Raw genomic sequence first — 15516 nt, forward strand, 5'->3', positions numbered from 1 at the left:
CCCTATTCCTTCCCCTCCGAGTTCGCTACCGCCTCTGCAGCACAGTTATAACACCAGACTTAGAGCCAACAGACGGGCAGCAACCAACTCAACAGTAGTTAAGAAATAACAACTTCCACTTACATGTAAGTCCTCATCTGTTTCAAAATTATGTAAGACTGAATTCTCTCCTTACGTTCAATTTCTTATTTCTACTTTTCCTTCTCTTACAGAAAACTTATTTCTGCATCTGTTGACATTTTCTGGCAAGGATTCAGCCATTTTATTACCTACCGGTGCTAACGGCCTCTTACAATTTTTCAATAGACGCTTCTGCCTTACTTACTACGAATTTCATCAGCGGCCTTGAAAAGATTGTATTCATGACAATCAAGTTTATGCTTGTGTACACGCCCTCATGTCGTTGGCTTTTTATTACTACCACTTTGATTTTCCAATATTTTATATGAACTGTTGTAATTCGAATTTTAATAGAAGTTTTAGTCTCCGACAAGATTATAGTTTAATCATAAGACAGTTTTCCATTAGCATCTTTTTATTTTATCATTTTTCACAATTTTATTGTTCTGAATTTTAAGAACAGACTAAACGTTTAACTTCCACTTTTTATTTTAGTTGTATTTTTGATGATTGTATTTAACTTCCACTTTTAATTTAGTTGTATTTTTGATTATTGTATTTAGGCTGAAGATGCCCTTAAATGAGGGCGAAACATGTCCCATGTAACTAAGAATTTAATTATGTAACAACTATACGTGATAATATAAGTATTGAATAGGTGGAATAAATTAAAACACCTTTATCATTGTTGAACATACCACTAAGTCGAGCAGCTCTTTTTCTTTCTCTCAATTCCTCCCAACCCAAACTTTGCAACATTTTTGTAACGCTACTCTTTTGTCGGAAATCACCCAGAACAAATCGAGCTGCTTTTCTTTGGATTTTTTTCAGTTCTTGAATCAGGTAATCCTGGTGAGGGTCCCATACACTGGAACCATACTCTAGTTGGGGTCTTACCAGAGACTTATATGCCTTCTCCTTTACATCCTTACTACAACACCGAATAGAATAGATTAGAAAGCTCAAATAAACAAGAACGGGAGAGTAAAACACATATTTCAGCAGTATCTTATTCTCACCTCATTCCACGCTCATGTCTGAAGTGCTGTGAGAACATCAAGTTCACACCTTTCATTAAGTCATTTCTGTCTTTGGTAATGACAATTCGAGCATACTCTTTCTTACATATATATTTCATTTTAAAACTTTTGTCACCTAGCGGAAATGGGTCACTCCTTCTCTTAAAGTGTTTTGTTTTATGAACCTGTCCAGCCTCCATAACCTCCTTCTATGCTTTCTGTGTTACAAATGTCGTGGAGACCATTTTCCATTCTTTCAATGTGTACTTAGTGGATGAGTCTGATATTTTAACACTATAATATTGCTGCAGAGAGTAAATACCACAAAAATAAACTGATTGCTCATTGTTTCTTTTTCATCGATCGTTGCTATACAATGCTTATACAAGGGTCCTCGTCTCTATAAGCAATTTAGTGAATAACTATAACAGATGTACACACAGGAGGCTTATACACGGTTTATTAGTAAGAGTATTAGTTTTCATCTGTAAAATAAACAGCATAATCCTCTAAATATGATCTGTAAAAAAACCAAACTGTACAAAATAGGTTTTACCAGAGTTCAATTTTGTTGCAACCCTGGACAAAGTTTACAGACTTGGGGACATTGGGGACTTAAGGTATGATTTCTTAAATGAAGTTCCTGCATTATTTTCTTGTACCAAAATATGAAATAACCAGCTTGTGCATCAAGATAACGTATAATTACAATTATAGACATTTAGTTGGCTGCTTATTTTATAACTGATAATTTTAACAAAGTTGAACTGCCTGCACAAGAGTCCAGTCATAGTGCTGTGATTTATTTCTTCATGCTGACAATTATATGAGTTATGTAAAACACCAAGATTCTATGATAATGACAACAATTCATAAGTTACTATACTCATAGCAATTTTCTTCAAACTTACCGTCATGCGGTATATTTTTGAGCCACGTATTTTCTTGCTATGGATGATGTCTCCTTGAACAGTTGTCTTTTCCAGCCTCCAGTCAGGAGCATTAAGCATCCGCAATGCTGTCTCTACGATGTCATTGCACTGGAGGAGGTATCCTTGATATCGATTCTAATGAAAACAGTTATACATATCTTCATGAGTCAGTAAGTCATGATAGTAATTCAACTAAAAATAAGCTGGAAGACATTATACCATATGTGATACTCTCTAAGGAAACATACCTTAAGTCACATGACAAAATTTTATGCTACGAAGGAAAAAACGGGGACATGGAATATCGATTTTTAAATTTCAGTGCCATCTGTTAGCCTGATCCTTGAACAACGTGATGAAAGGAGTGACAGTGACTTGACCATACAGAAAAGTCTTCAAAAGAACTTGGAATCAAGCCATGCAGTCTAATAAAACCATACCTTAAGTCACAATGGGACTTGACAGTGGGGACTTAGGGTATGATTTCTTAAATTAAGTTCCTGCATTATCTTCTTGTTCCGAAATATGAAATAACCAGCTTGTGCATCAAGATAACGTATAATTACAATTATATACATTTAGTTGGCTGCTTATTTTATAACTGATAATTTTAAGAAAGTTGGACTGCCTGCACAGAAGCCCGGTCATAGTGCTGTGATTTATTTCTTCATGCTGACAACTGCGTTAAACAAAAAAATAAAATTATCGTGTGGAGAGTTAAATGAGGTTTACATGAAGAAATAACGATTTTCTTTCTGCCAGTGAGTCATATGAATTATTTTTTTGACTGGACTTTTGGTTACAAGTAATGAAAATCATTTTATTTTCCGTATTGAAAGAATCTCAATAATAATATAAGAGAATTTATTGGACTCCAACCTATTCAATACATTACAGGATGTTAACATTTTTAGTTAAGCATCGTTAAAATGGAGACATGTTTCGCCCTCCATGTGGGGCATCATCAGTCATATCAAAGCACCTCAAAATTAAACCAGACGTCTGGTTGGAAATTATGAACATAATATGTAAGAAAGAATACATTAAAAAACATGTACAAGGTCCTATCCTAAACGAAATAACAATAGACTAGTTACACATAGTAAAATAAGCTAGTGGTTTCTTAATATTAAAATGAGGCCATCATATGCACAGTATAAAAACGAAAGTAATCAAAGTCTATATGATATTGAGTTCGATGGTAGTTCTACGTAGTATATACAACTTTCACATCTTTCATTTCTCAATAATTTCCCCCTTTTTTTTATCTTTTTCCGTCATTTCACTTAACTAAGACAAATCCTCCATTTTCAGATTTCCCTCACATGTAGGACAGCTCAAACACTGATTGCACTGCACAACATTTTCGACCGTTGCCCATTCAACCAACAACTGATTTTCCCACACTTCAACAACAAAATATACGCAAACCTTTAGTCAACTAGGAAGAACCTAATGATGTTTTTAACTATCTTCATTTGAAGCCGGTGTTGTTTTAACTCTGTCTTAGCACAGCCTCATTTTATAATCAACAAAAGCTGTTCACTTGCACTGTGCACTCCATTCATATAGAGAGTGACCAACGGAGTTGACTACCTCATGAATCCTAGGGCGAATTATTTTGGTTGGAGCCAAATTACAAATAGACAAATTGGAATGTTTTACCTCATCAATTTTAACAATTATAAATAAGTGTACAGTAATTATAAATTGTGTTTTATTTTGCCAACATTTGTATATACTACGTAGGACTACCATCGAACTCAATATCATATAGACTTTGATTACTTTCATTTTTATACTGTGCATATGATGGCCTCATTTTAATATTAAGAAACCACTAGCGTATTTTACTATGTGTAACTAGTCTATTGTTATTTCGTTTAGGATAGGACCTTGTACGTGTTTTTTAATGTATTCTTTCTTACATATTATGTTCATAATTTCCAACCAGACGTCTGATTTAATTTTGAGGTGCTTTGATATGACTGATGATGCCCCACATGGAGGGCGAAACATGTCTCCATTTTAACGATGCTTAACTAAGAATGTTAACATCCTGTAATGTATTGAATAGGTTGGAGTCCAATAAATTCTCTTATATTATTATTGAGATTCTTTCAATACGGAAAATAAAATGATTTTCATTACTTGTAATGATAAAGCCAACCAGGCTAATAAAAATAAAAATAGATATCAAAACCTCAAAATCAAAATCGGTAAAATTTCAAAAGATATTTTATTCTTAAAAGAATGTTTAAGATTAGGTCTGGTGCCGAATTTCTTAAAATCAACTCAAAGGAAAAACATTCCAACACTCAAATCTAAAGACGTCCAAAATAAAGTCAACACCATCTGGCTTAGAAATGAAATTAAACTAATCTATAGAAAAAAATCCCTACTAAACCTGCAGCTTTACCGGGAACATTGATCACTGCTCAATCATTATCACCTCTCGAATGGAGCTCATACCAGACACATTGCACATAAATTGCAGAACATATTAGACAAAAAACAAAAAACCTTAGACCACAAGTTGACATGTCTATTAGAGGAGAAACCTAAATCCATAAACCAAAACAAAAATAGAGAAACTTTCACCCCCTCATGGAAAAACACTCCAACCACTATCAATTTATCTAACACCACATTTTTGGATAATGAAATCAATTTCTTTGACCAAGGCCTAAAATATAATTGACCCTGTCCAAATAAAGCCGAGGACATAATTACCACAATAGCTGAAGTTGAATCCAACATAAATAAACAAATTCCCTTCGACAGACAAAATGACGTGAGATATGAGATAAAAAAGAAATTACCCACCCTTGTAAAAGAAGTTTCCAACATCAATAATTTCACCGTTCTCAAACAAACCCACGAATTAAGAAAAAAGGTAGACACCAATAATGTTATAGTAACGAAAGCAGACAAAGGCAATACCGTAGTCCTAATGAATAAACACGACTACATCCAAAAAACGGAGGATTTCTTTTCCGATAATTTTTACTCAATAATTTCAAAAGATCCTATCTTAAAAACTCAGCGTAATTTAAAAACACTCCTAAAAAATTCACCTTTTTTATTTAATGAACACGAACATCAAAAACTCATCAACATGAATCCCAAATTACCCACCGTCAGATCACTGCCAAAAATACATAAAAATGACGTTCCCATTCGACCCATCATAAATAGCCAAAACAGCCCAACATACAAAACTTCTCAGTTCCTCCAAAAATTCCTTAAGAAACACTTCACATTTCACAATAAACACCCTATTAAAAACTCAATAGAATTATGCGAAACTTTAAATAAATTTAATTTGCAGCCTAACCACATAATGTGCTCATTTGACATTACCAATATGTTCTCGAACATTCCCGCTCAAAAAACTATCGAAATCATACAAACTAATCTTTCTAAACACAGCACCTTAAGTCAGTTAGAAATAGAAGAATGCTTAAAATTACTAACTTTCGTCCTTCATAACAATTATTTTACGTTCAATAATAAGATATACAAACAAGAAGGTCTAGCCATGGGTGATCCCATTTCGGGAATACTCGCCGAAATTTATATGGACAACCTCGAAAATAGTAAAATAACAAACAGCATTAATGGTTTGTGTCTTTGGCTACGCTATGTCGATGACACACTAGCAATAATAGACAAAAGCTGCAACAATAGTGAAGACATACTAACTTACTTAAACAGCCTTGATAATTGCATCAAGTTTACTAAAGAAGATGAGGACAATAATTTCATCAATTTTTTAGACATTACAATCACCAGGACCTTAAACAATTTCGATTTCCAGATTCACAGAAAATCTTCATTCACTCCCACAACAATAAAACAACATTCTCTTCACCCACAATCGCACAAACAAGCCTCGTTTTACAGTTTAGTGTACAGAGCGTTAAAAATTCCCATGTCAACCGTCAATTTAAAAAAAGAAATAAGTACCATAAAAGAAATAGCTGTTTTCAATGGATACAATCCCTCAATCATACAGAAAATAATCAATAAAGTGAAATTGAAATTGGCCACGAACCTCTCCCCAATAAAAATTAATAAGCCTAAATATGCATCTTTCACCTACATTAACCCCATTATACATCAAATTGCTACCCCTTTAAAAAAACATGATATTAGGGTAGCCTATAAGACCCATAATTCTAATCAAAAGCTATTTTTCAACCACAATAAGATAAACTCGGACAACAATAAATTTTCGGGCTCTGGCATTTATAGACTGAAATGTGCTGAATGTAACAGTTCATATATCGGTCAAACTGGTAGAAGCTTTGCAATTAGATATGCAGAACATTTCAATGCCCAAAAGCACAATAAACACTCGGCCATGAGCATCCATATGAAAGACACTGGACATAGTTTTACCACAATCAAACAGGATCTCCAAATTTTAAAAAGACTAGATAAAGGCAGGCTCATGACCGAGTTCGAAAATTTATACATTTTTTTGGACCAAAAATATAATAAGAATAAAAATTTAAATGATCCAATAGACAACCGAAGCCCTCTTTACGAACAATTAATATTTTCGCTCAATAGTTTAAATCTGAAAGACAAAGACTTGTTAACGTCCTCAAAACAAGCTCTCCAAGCACCCCCACTAAGCCGCTCAACTTATCACGCCCCTATTCTCCCTCCAATACACACAACTCCTCTCCAAGCACCAATCACATACCCACAGCCACGCCTTCTCAAATCCACTCCCCTCCTCTAAGACGTCACACGTACAACACAAGGAGCAGGACATTAGCGACAGCCAGTGCTCCACAAACCTCCCAGCAATTAGGTAACAGCTCAACAGCTTTCAAGGTAAGTTTTAACTTTCACATCTTTCATTTCTCAACGATTTCCCACTTTTTTTCTCTTTTTCCGTCATTTCACTTAACTAATTAAGACAAATCCTCCATTTTCAGATTTCCCTCACATGTAGGACAGCTCAAACACCGATTGCACTGCACAACATTTTCGACCGTTGCCCATTCAACCAACAACTGATTTTCCCACACTTCAACAACAAAATATACGCAAACCTTTAGTCAACTAGGAAGAACCTAATGATGTTTTTAACTATCTTCATTTGAAGCCGGTGTTGTTTTAACTCTGTCTTAGCACAGCCTCATTTTATAATCAACAAAAGCTGTTCACTTGCACTGTGCACTCCATTCATATAGAGAGTGACCAACGGAGTTGACTACCTCATGAATCCTAGTGCGAATTATTTTAGTTGGAGCCAAATTACAAATAGACAAATTGGAATGTTTTACCTCATCAATTTTAACAATTATAAATAAGTGTACAGTAATTATAAATAGTGTTTTATTTTAGCAACATTTGTATATACTACGTAGAACTACCATTGAACTCAATATCATATAGACTTTGATTACTTTCATTTTTATACTGTGCATATGATGGCCTCATTTTAATATTAAGAAACCACTAGCGTATTTTACTATGTGTAACTAGTCTATTGTTATTTTGTTTAGGATAGGACCTTGTACGTGTTTTTTAATGTATTCTTTCTTACATATTATGTTCATAATTTCCAACCAGACGTCTGGTTTAATTTTGAGGTGCTTTGATATGACTGATGATGCCCCACATGGAGGGGGAAACATGTCTCCATTTTAACGATGTTTAACTAAAAATGTTAACATCCTGTAATGGACTTTTGGTCTCATGAAAAGGAAGTACCGCATGACAGACATTGTCTCAGTCATATAAGATAGCACCGCTGAGTCAAAACTTAACAAAGCTGTTATCATCAGAAAAGAAACTGGCGAGCTGTTAATAAATATGCATGACTGCCAACATGATTAGAAAAGAGTTTCTTAGATCACATCTTTCAGTCATTTTACTGTGAAAATGAATATACCCAGGGTCAATACATGTTAACAAAAATTGGACTGTCCAACTGTAACTGTGAAGACTTGCAAGGCAGATAATCTTCCTCAGAACCTACCTAAGAAGTTGGAAGTAAAAGCGATGACTGCAGAAAGGACTAAATATCTGTTCGACAACATTCAAGAGTACTGCACAGTAGAAACGGGGGGGTTCGTTGTGCCAACGGCTAGGCAAAATTAAGGCCACTGAACTTGCGTCAAGCAGCATGACAGATTATGTTCGCAAAAGGAAAAGCCGTACGTAATTAAGAGTATTCTAGAAAAATGAGCAACAATTCAGTTTTGTTATTACAGGATATAAGATAGATTAGTAATGTACATCATAAATTCTTAGATGTGAAGCTTCCACGGTGTGAAGAATTATTTAATTCATTTTCCGGGTTGAACCGTGTTGTACTTGTACGCATATCACGTACCGTTTGCCGACGTTTCGAATACGTTGCAGTATTCTTTGTCAAGGCGACTGAAATACCCCTACTCGATCCGAGGTAATCAGTCTCCCAGGCAGAAATTACACTACTAGAGTGGCCTTGATCTTGGCCTTTTATATCCTAGCCTATCTGGCTGACGTAAGCCCTGGCTGTCTCGCGAGGCTTCTGGAAAGTTTATGTCACAGCCAGGTAGTGGGGGCTTGCCCGCGCTGTTATGTAATGGGGTTGCGGCCCGTGTACGTCTGTATGTCTTAAACTATGAATGATGGGCATCCAAGAAAAATACAACTTAAAAACTATCTATAAACCTCACCGTAAGCTAGCCCGTTATCTACCACCAGTAAAAGACACAATAGAATTACAGGCCCCTGGAGTGTATCACATTGAATGTAGCTGTGGAGCTTGTTATGTAGGTGAGACAAAACGTCTGATCTCCACCCGCTTAAAAGAACATATCCGTCACACCAAGAACCAAAACACAGATATTTCAGCAGTAGCCAAGCATTCCTACGAAACTAGGCACGGAATATCATTTGACAAGACCAAGATCCTGGCAGCTATCCCTTGGAACCTGGAAAGGAAAATCCGCGAGGCTATCGAAATCAAGAAACATCCGAATAACATAAATTTAGAAGAAGGATACAAAATCAGTTAATTCTTGGATGCCCATCATTCATAGTTTAAGACATACAGACGTACACGGGCCGCAACCCCATTACATAACAGCGCGGGCAAGCCCCCACTACCTGGCTGTGACATAAACTTTCCAGAAGCCTCGCGAGACAGCCAGGGCTTACGTCAGCCAGATAGGCTAGGATATAAAAGGCCAAGATCAAGGCCACTCTAGTAGTGTAATTTCTGCCTGGGAGACTGATTACCTCGGATCGAGTAGGGGTATTTCAGTCGCCTTGACAAAGAATACTGCAATGTATTCGAAACGTCGGCAAACTGTACGTGATATGCGTACAAGTACAACACGGTTCAACCCGGAAAATGAATTAAATAATACATCATAAATTGTATACTGACTGTGTGTAGTTTCATAACGACCTTTTAAAATATCCATCTAACATTATTATTATTATTATTATTATTATTATTATTATTTATCGTTTGGGCCTACTGAGGACTACAGGGCTCGTATCTTCTCATCACTTGGGCCAAACGTTTTTCTCCTCTTCCAGTATTCCTTAATTTTCTGGCTGTGAGTCAGCTTTCCTTCCTCCGTCCACATAGGTCTGCTGGTTCCTGTGTTCTTCCTACTCGTAAGTGACGTTGGAAAAATTCCCCACTGGATGGCTTGCTGAAACTGGGGGCGGTCATGTATTGACTCATGCGAGATCCCCAGTTGTTCCAGATCTGACTTGACTGAAGAGATCCACTTGTTCCTGTATGCCTTCCCTCTACCTGCCACAGCAAAGATCCTGTCGGTATGTCTGCAGGGGTTCATGCGGATTAGGTGCCCATAGAAAACCAGGAGCCTCGCTTATACAAGTAACAATGTTTTTCTGATGTTTGTATAGATTATTATTATTGTTATAACCATATCTTATTTGTATCCAAGACAGAACTTCGTATTTGAGTGCCACAAGACTAAAACTTTATTTTTCACTTTTTTCACATTTTGAACATGTTTACACATTTAATTCCCGGAGAATGAAACTCCTAAATATTTATGAAAATTATTTTAATATGCAAAGCTGATATTCCTTTATCCAGTGAAACAGTCATACAAAGGGCACTAGGAAAGTTTTGCAATGCGAATGAACGCTTTAGACTTTTTCAAAATAATTTCCACCGCATTCAATACACTTCTCCATACGTCGAACCAGCCACTGAACCAACTCTGCCTCTTTTCTTCGGTTTCATTTTCACACTCTTGATCCCATGCTGCCAGAAGCTCCTCGTTGGATACAAAATGAAGGCCTTTCAGCTTCATCTTCACTTCTGAGAAGAGTGCGAAGTCACATGGGGCAAGATCAGGACTGTATGGAGGGTGATCAAGCACAGTCAACCCTGATCTGGCAAGAAAATCCATTGTTACATTAGCACGATGTGCTGGAGCATTGTCGAGATGCAAGAGCCAAGTGTTGAGCCATGACCTTGGACGGAGCTGCTTGAGAGCCTGGGTGATCTGAGGCAGACAAGTCTCACTGTACCACTTTGCAGTAACTGTCCTTTGTGTTTCTAGCACAACCTGAGTCAGGATGCCTCGTTTAATGAAGAATACTGCAACCATCCTTTTCTTCACTGACCTTGACTTTCGCAAAGTCACAGGAGTACCCTCATCTTTAAACAGCCACACCTTGTTCTGGGATTTTGTTGGGACATCATAATAATAAAGCCAAGTTTCGTCGCATGTAACGATGCTACTGACGTTACGCGAAATCCCATTTTCAAACTGTTTTAGTATTTTTTGGCACCATTTCACTCAACGTGCCCTTTGTTCCTCTGAAAGTGAATGGGGCACCCAAAGGAAACAAACCTTTCTAACATGGAGATGGTCATGTAGAACTGAATGAATAGCGGTGCAGGGATGTGGAGGGTCTCTTCTACCTGCCGATATGTCAACCGCCTCTCTTGCTGCAACATTTTCCTCACAGCTTCAATGTTTTCCTGTCACTGATTCAGACGGTCCTGCAGAACGAGGATCATCTTCAACGCCAAAATTTCCCCTCTGAAACTCTGTACCAGCGGAAAATTGTTGTCCGATGTGGACAGTCTTTCCCCAGCACGGGAGACATTTCCTCCAGGCACTGGTCGACAGTTAATCCACGAGCAAAATTGTAGTGGATAATTGCACAATATTCACCTTTAGACCATACTGATAACATAACTTGCTTTCAATCCCACTGCATGGTAACAACCGGTGTGAAGGTCGCGCCTTGCTGTCTTCTAGACCGGTTTTCACCCCTCACCATAAAAGGGGTGTCCAGCCAACCGCTTTTGCGTATTGCAAAACTTTCCTAGTACCCTTTGTAATTTCTTACATCCTTAACTTATTATTGGAGTACTATACCCCATTTTCCAACCGGTTTCCTCGAAATTCAATAAATTCTGTCCTACAACTTCAAAGTTACATAAAGTGATCAGTTTTTAAGCTAAAGACTTCTAGTTTACACAAAAATGATTGCACATTTATCTACTATCAAAATATGCAATAAAGAAATCAATGCAATTTTTCGACTTAAGGTATGGTTTCCTGGAGAGTGTCACACATATTGATAAGGGTTTGGTTTATGGGCACTCAATAATCAAAATTGGACACAAACAGTGTGGGTAACGAAACACAACTTAAGCAGAAACCACAAATAATTTACACATGCAAAATATATATATAAAAAGGCAAATTCAAGTGCAGAGATGAAGATGGTACATTAAAAAAAAAAAGACTAATTCCTTTCATTAGTCAATATACATTTTAATATGTATATCACTAGCAAATATTATAAGCTAAAAGTAATAAAATGTTTAACAGAACTAAAAAATCTAAATATTAAAAGGCAAAAATTATTTGTTTTACATCACACTGAAACAAACAGGCCCTATGGTGAAAATGGGATAGGAAAGGGCTAAGACTGAGAAGGTGGCCTTAATTAAGGTGCAGCCCCAGCATTTGCTCATGTGAAAACGGGAAACCACAGATAGCCATTTTTAGGGCTGCCGATGGTGGGGCTCGAATTCACTATCCCCTGAGTGCAAGCTCACAGCTACATGATCCATGCCATGTAGACTACTTGCTGAGTAAAAAAAATCATATAAAAGGTTATTCACATGCAAATATAACCCAATGAGATCTATAGTACTTTCATAAAAACACACATACGCACAGGTGTGTGTGTGTGTATATATATCTTCAGTCTTCAATATTCTTTTGACATTTTACCACTTTCTTTGGACTTATTTTCTTTATCAATTAATAGTAGAGGTTGGCTGGCTGAGGTATTAAAAGCGAGCTTGCTTTACCTGGAAGGATATGGGTTCGATTCCCTGTCTGGAGGCTGTAAAATTTAAGAAGCGAGATTTCCACTGGAGGTATATGGCCCTGAGGTTCACTCAGCGTATACCAAAAATGAGTACCATGTTAATTCCAGGGAGCAAAGGCAGCAGAGCATAGAGGTAACCACCGTATCCCCTCCACGTGCCAAAGATAGAGATAGTGGAGGCCTTTACCTTCCACCCCTCTCAAAGCCTTCATGGCCTGTATGAAGATGACTGCTTTTTATCAGTTAATGAACTGTGCTTTTCTTTAGTCAAAATGTCATTATTTTTCTGAATAATATCTGCTACTTTGTGTTAAAGGGCTCCATCAATATTTCCATGTCAAATGCATCCATGGTGTTGATAACACTAATTCACAAGAATAAAATCACGCCACAGCAAATAAGCAACAGAACAGTTCACCTGTTAACAGAACTAACTTCCTGACTGAGAAAATATTGCACATTGTTGGAAGAGTTAGGTGTGTCACAGAAACACACTGTTTGATGTTACCAGTCAGTTGCCGATATTTGGGGATAATTTATTATTTTTACCATCAAGAGACAGCTCTCTTTCCTTGTGTTAATGCCATTTGGTGCCAGATTTGGCACTCGTTTTTATCATGTCTTCCATGACCCTGTCTAACGATTGCTTCCCGGGTCTTCCTCGTGCCCGTCTTTTGACAAGGTCCAATCTCAAAACTGCGTTAGCGACTGAATCTATGGCACTTCGGATAACGTACCCATACCATCTCAGCCAAACTTCCTGCATCTTCTCTATGATCGGAGACATGCCCAATCCCAAAAAAGACAGTCTCATTTGACACATAATCCCACTGTGCCAACCCAAGGTTCCAATAGAGCATCCACATCTCCATCACATGGAGTGCCTGTTTGTGCCTTGATGTTGTTGGCCAACACTCTGGTTCATAGAGGGCAACAGGATGAATGCCAGTCTTGTATATTTTTGCCTTGAGCCTTTTGGGCATCCTTAGATCACAAAGGACTCTATGACCTGTTGCCAATTCATCCAGGTTGTGTTAATTCTACTATGGACATTGGGAAGGATATCATCATCACAGCTAATGACTGCAGAAAGATACTTGAACTTTGTGGTCCTCATTAGTTGTTCCATCACCAATGCTGTGGGTGTCATTATACTGCGTTCCACTTTACATCCATGTGCTTTGTTTCCCGAGTATTGAGCCTCATTTCGTTAGTCTCAAGATGGGTCTTCCCCTGTTATGCCTGCTGCTGTAATGCCATGTGATTTTCTGATGTCAGAAGAATGCTGCCAGTGTAGAGAAGAAACCATGGGTAGGGTGTTTCAGGGTCAGCAGTTATTGCATCCACGCAAAGAACAAATAGTAGTGGTGAGAGAGCTGAGCCTTGGAGGACTCCTGCGCTAACGGCAAAGGGTGACAGAACTCCACCTGGACAACTGAACAACGTTGTTGACATTACGATACAAAAGATTTGTCCATTTGATGCAGGCTTCAGGGACTCTGTGATGCAAGCATAGTGCATGCCAGATGAGATCAGGGGCCACGTGCACCGTCTTGTTGTTCTCATGATTTTGTTCCAGGAGTAAGCGAGCTGCATTCATAGCATCTGTAACAGCACTCCCTTTAACAAATTCGCATTGGTCTAGCGTGATGGAAACAATGCAAGGCGGGTATCGAGAAGTCTATCCAAGATCTTTAATGTGTGACATAAGAGACGAATCAGACAACAATTTAAGCATTCGGCTACATTACCTTTGCCCTTCCATACTGACACTGTTCAGTCAATTTGTTGGGACCTCACTTGATTCCACAATGCAATTACAATCATAAATAATATTATTGTTTCTACGTCCCACTAACTACTTTTCAACAGTTTTCAGAGATTCTGGGGTGCCGGAATTTTGTCCTGCAGGAATACTTTTATGTGCCAGCAAATATTTCTTTTTGCTAGTGGCTTTACGTCACACCAACACAGATAGGTCATATGGCGACGATGGGATAGGAAAGGCCTAGGAGTTGGAAGAGGCCGTGGTCTTAATTAAGGTACAGCCACAACATTTGCCTGGTGTGAAAATGGGACACCACGGAAAACCATCTTTACGGCTGCCGACAGTGGGATTCGAATCCACTATCTCCCGGATGCAAGCTCACAGCAGCGTGCCTCTAACCGCACGGCCAACTTGCCCGATGCCAGTAAATCTACCGTCATGAGGCTGATGTATTCGAGCATCTTCAAATACTACCGAACTGAGCCAGGGTCGAACCTGCCAAGTTAGGGTCAGATGGCAAGAGCCTGAACAGTCTTGAGCCACTCAGCCCAGCCCCATACAATGCAACTGAAGGGGTTTGTGAGAATGGAGGTGCCATGATTACCAAGAATGTTCCATACCATAACGTAGCCACACAAATGCACATGAGATGCTGTCAGTTGGTACAATACTTTTACAGTATTTACAGATATTCACAAATTAATACACACACAATCTTAATCACCATATCACAATAAAACACTTCACTTCATCATTAAATGGTTGACAACTGACACCGAATACTACAGAGGTTACACTTCAAAACACAGATAAAACAGATGACTACTGATCAATTCAACATGGAGACTGTCTGGTTCGACATGTCAGCCACAGGCTCCTAACAATAACTCTCTTTCAACAACTCTGTCTCTCTTCACCGTCAAGATCATCTCTTTATATATGCTGGCCAGTCTTCCAGAAAGAACAGTTACAAAAAAAAAAAAAAAAAAAAAAAAAAAAAAAAAAAAAAAAAAAATCAAGTGCGCACTACATAGGTCATAATGTACAGAATCTCAGTTGTTCTAGCACCTATACCATTCTGGAAGTTACACTGTGTTTCACAATTATGGATATCAATGTGTATGTACAACACGTTTCATAACTTCACACATAATATGATCATTCGACTACGTAAATAATAGTAACACTAATACTTAATGACATAACCTCACACACAACGCGATCATACTGTAATAATAAGACAAATACTAACATGATGTAACACTTATCAGCCATACATAATAATAATAATAATAATAATAATAATAATAATAATAAT

General features: G+C 37.6%; 1 protein-coding gene across 4 annotated transcripts in view; it reads right to left on the reverse strand.

Annotated features, from left to right (window-relative positions):
- The window catches only part of LOC136874066 (steroidogenic acute regulatory protein-like), a 158812-nt gene that overhangs the window by 26982 nt on the left and 116314 nt on the right, over positions 1-15516 (reverse strand). For all 4 annotated transcript variants that reach the window (XM_067147588.2, XM_067147586.2, XM_067147587.2 and 1 more), the window contains one exon: positions 2051-2206. In XM_067147588.2, the coding sequence (XP_067003689.2) occupies positions 2051-2206 (156 nt within the window). The remainder of the gene's footprint in view (positions 1-2050; positions 2207-15516) is intronic.

The sequence above is a fragment of the Anabrus simplex genome, chromosome 5 (assembly GCF_040414725.1).
Source record: "Anabrus simplex isolate iqAnaSimp1 chromosome 5, ASM4041472v1, whole genome shotgun sequence".
NCBI classification, from domain to species: domain Eukaryota; kingdom Metazoa; phylum Arthropoda; class Insecta; order Orthoptera; family Tettigoniidae; genus Anabrus; species Anabrus simplex.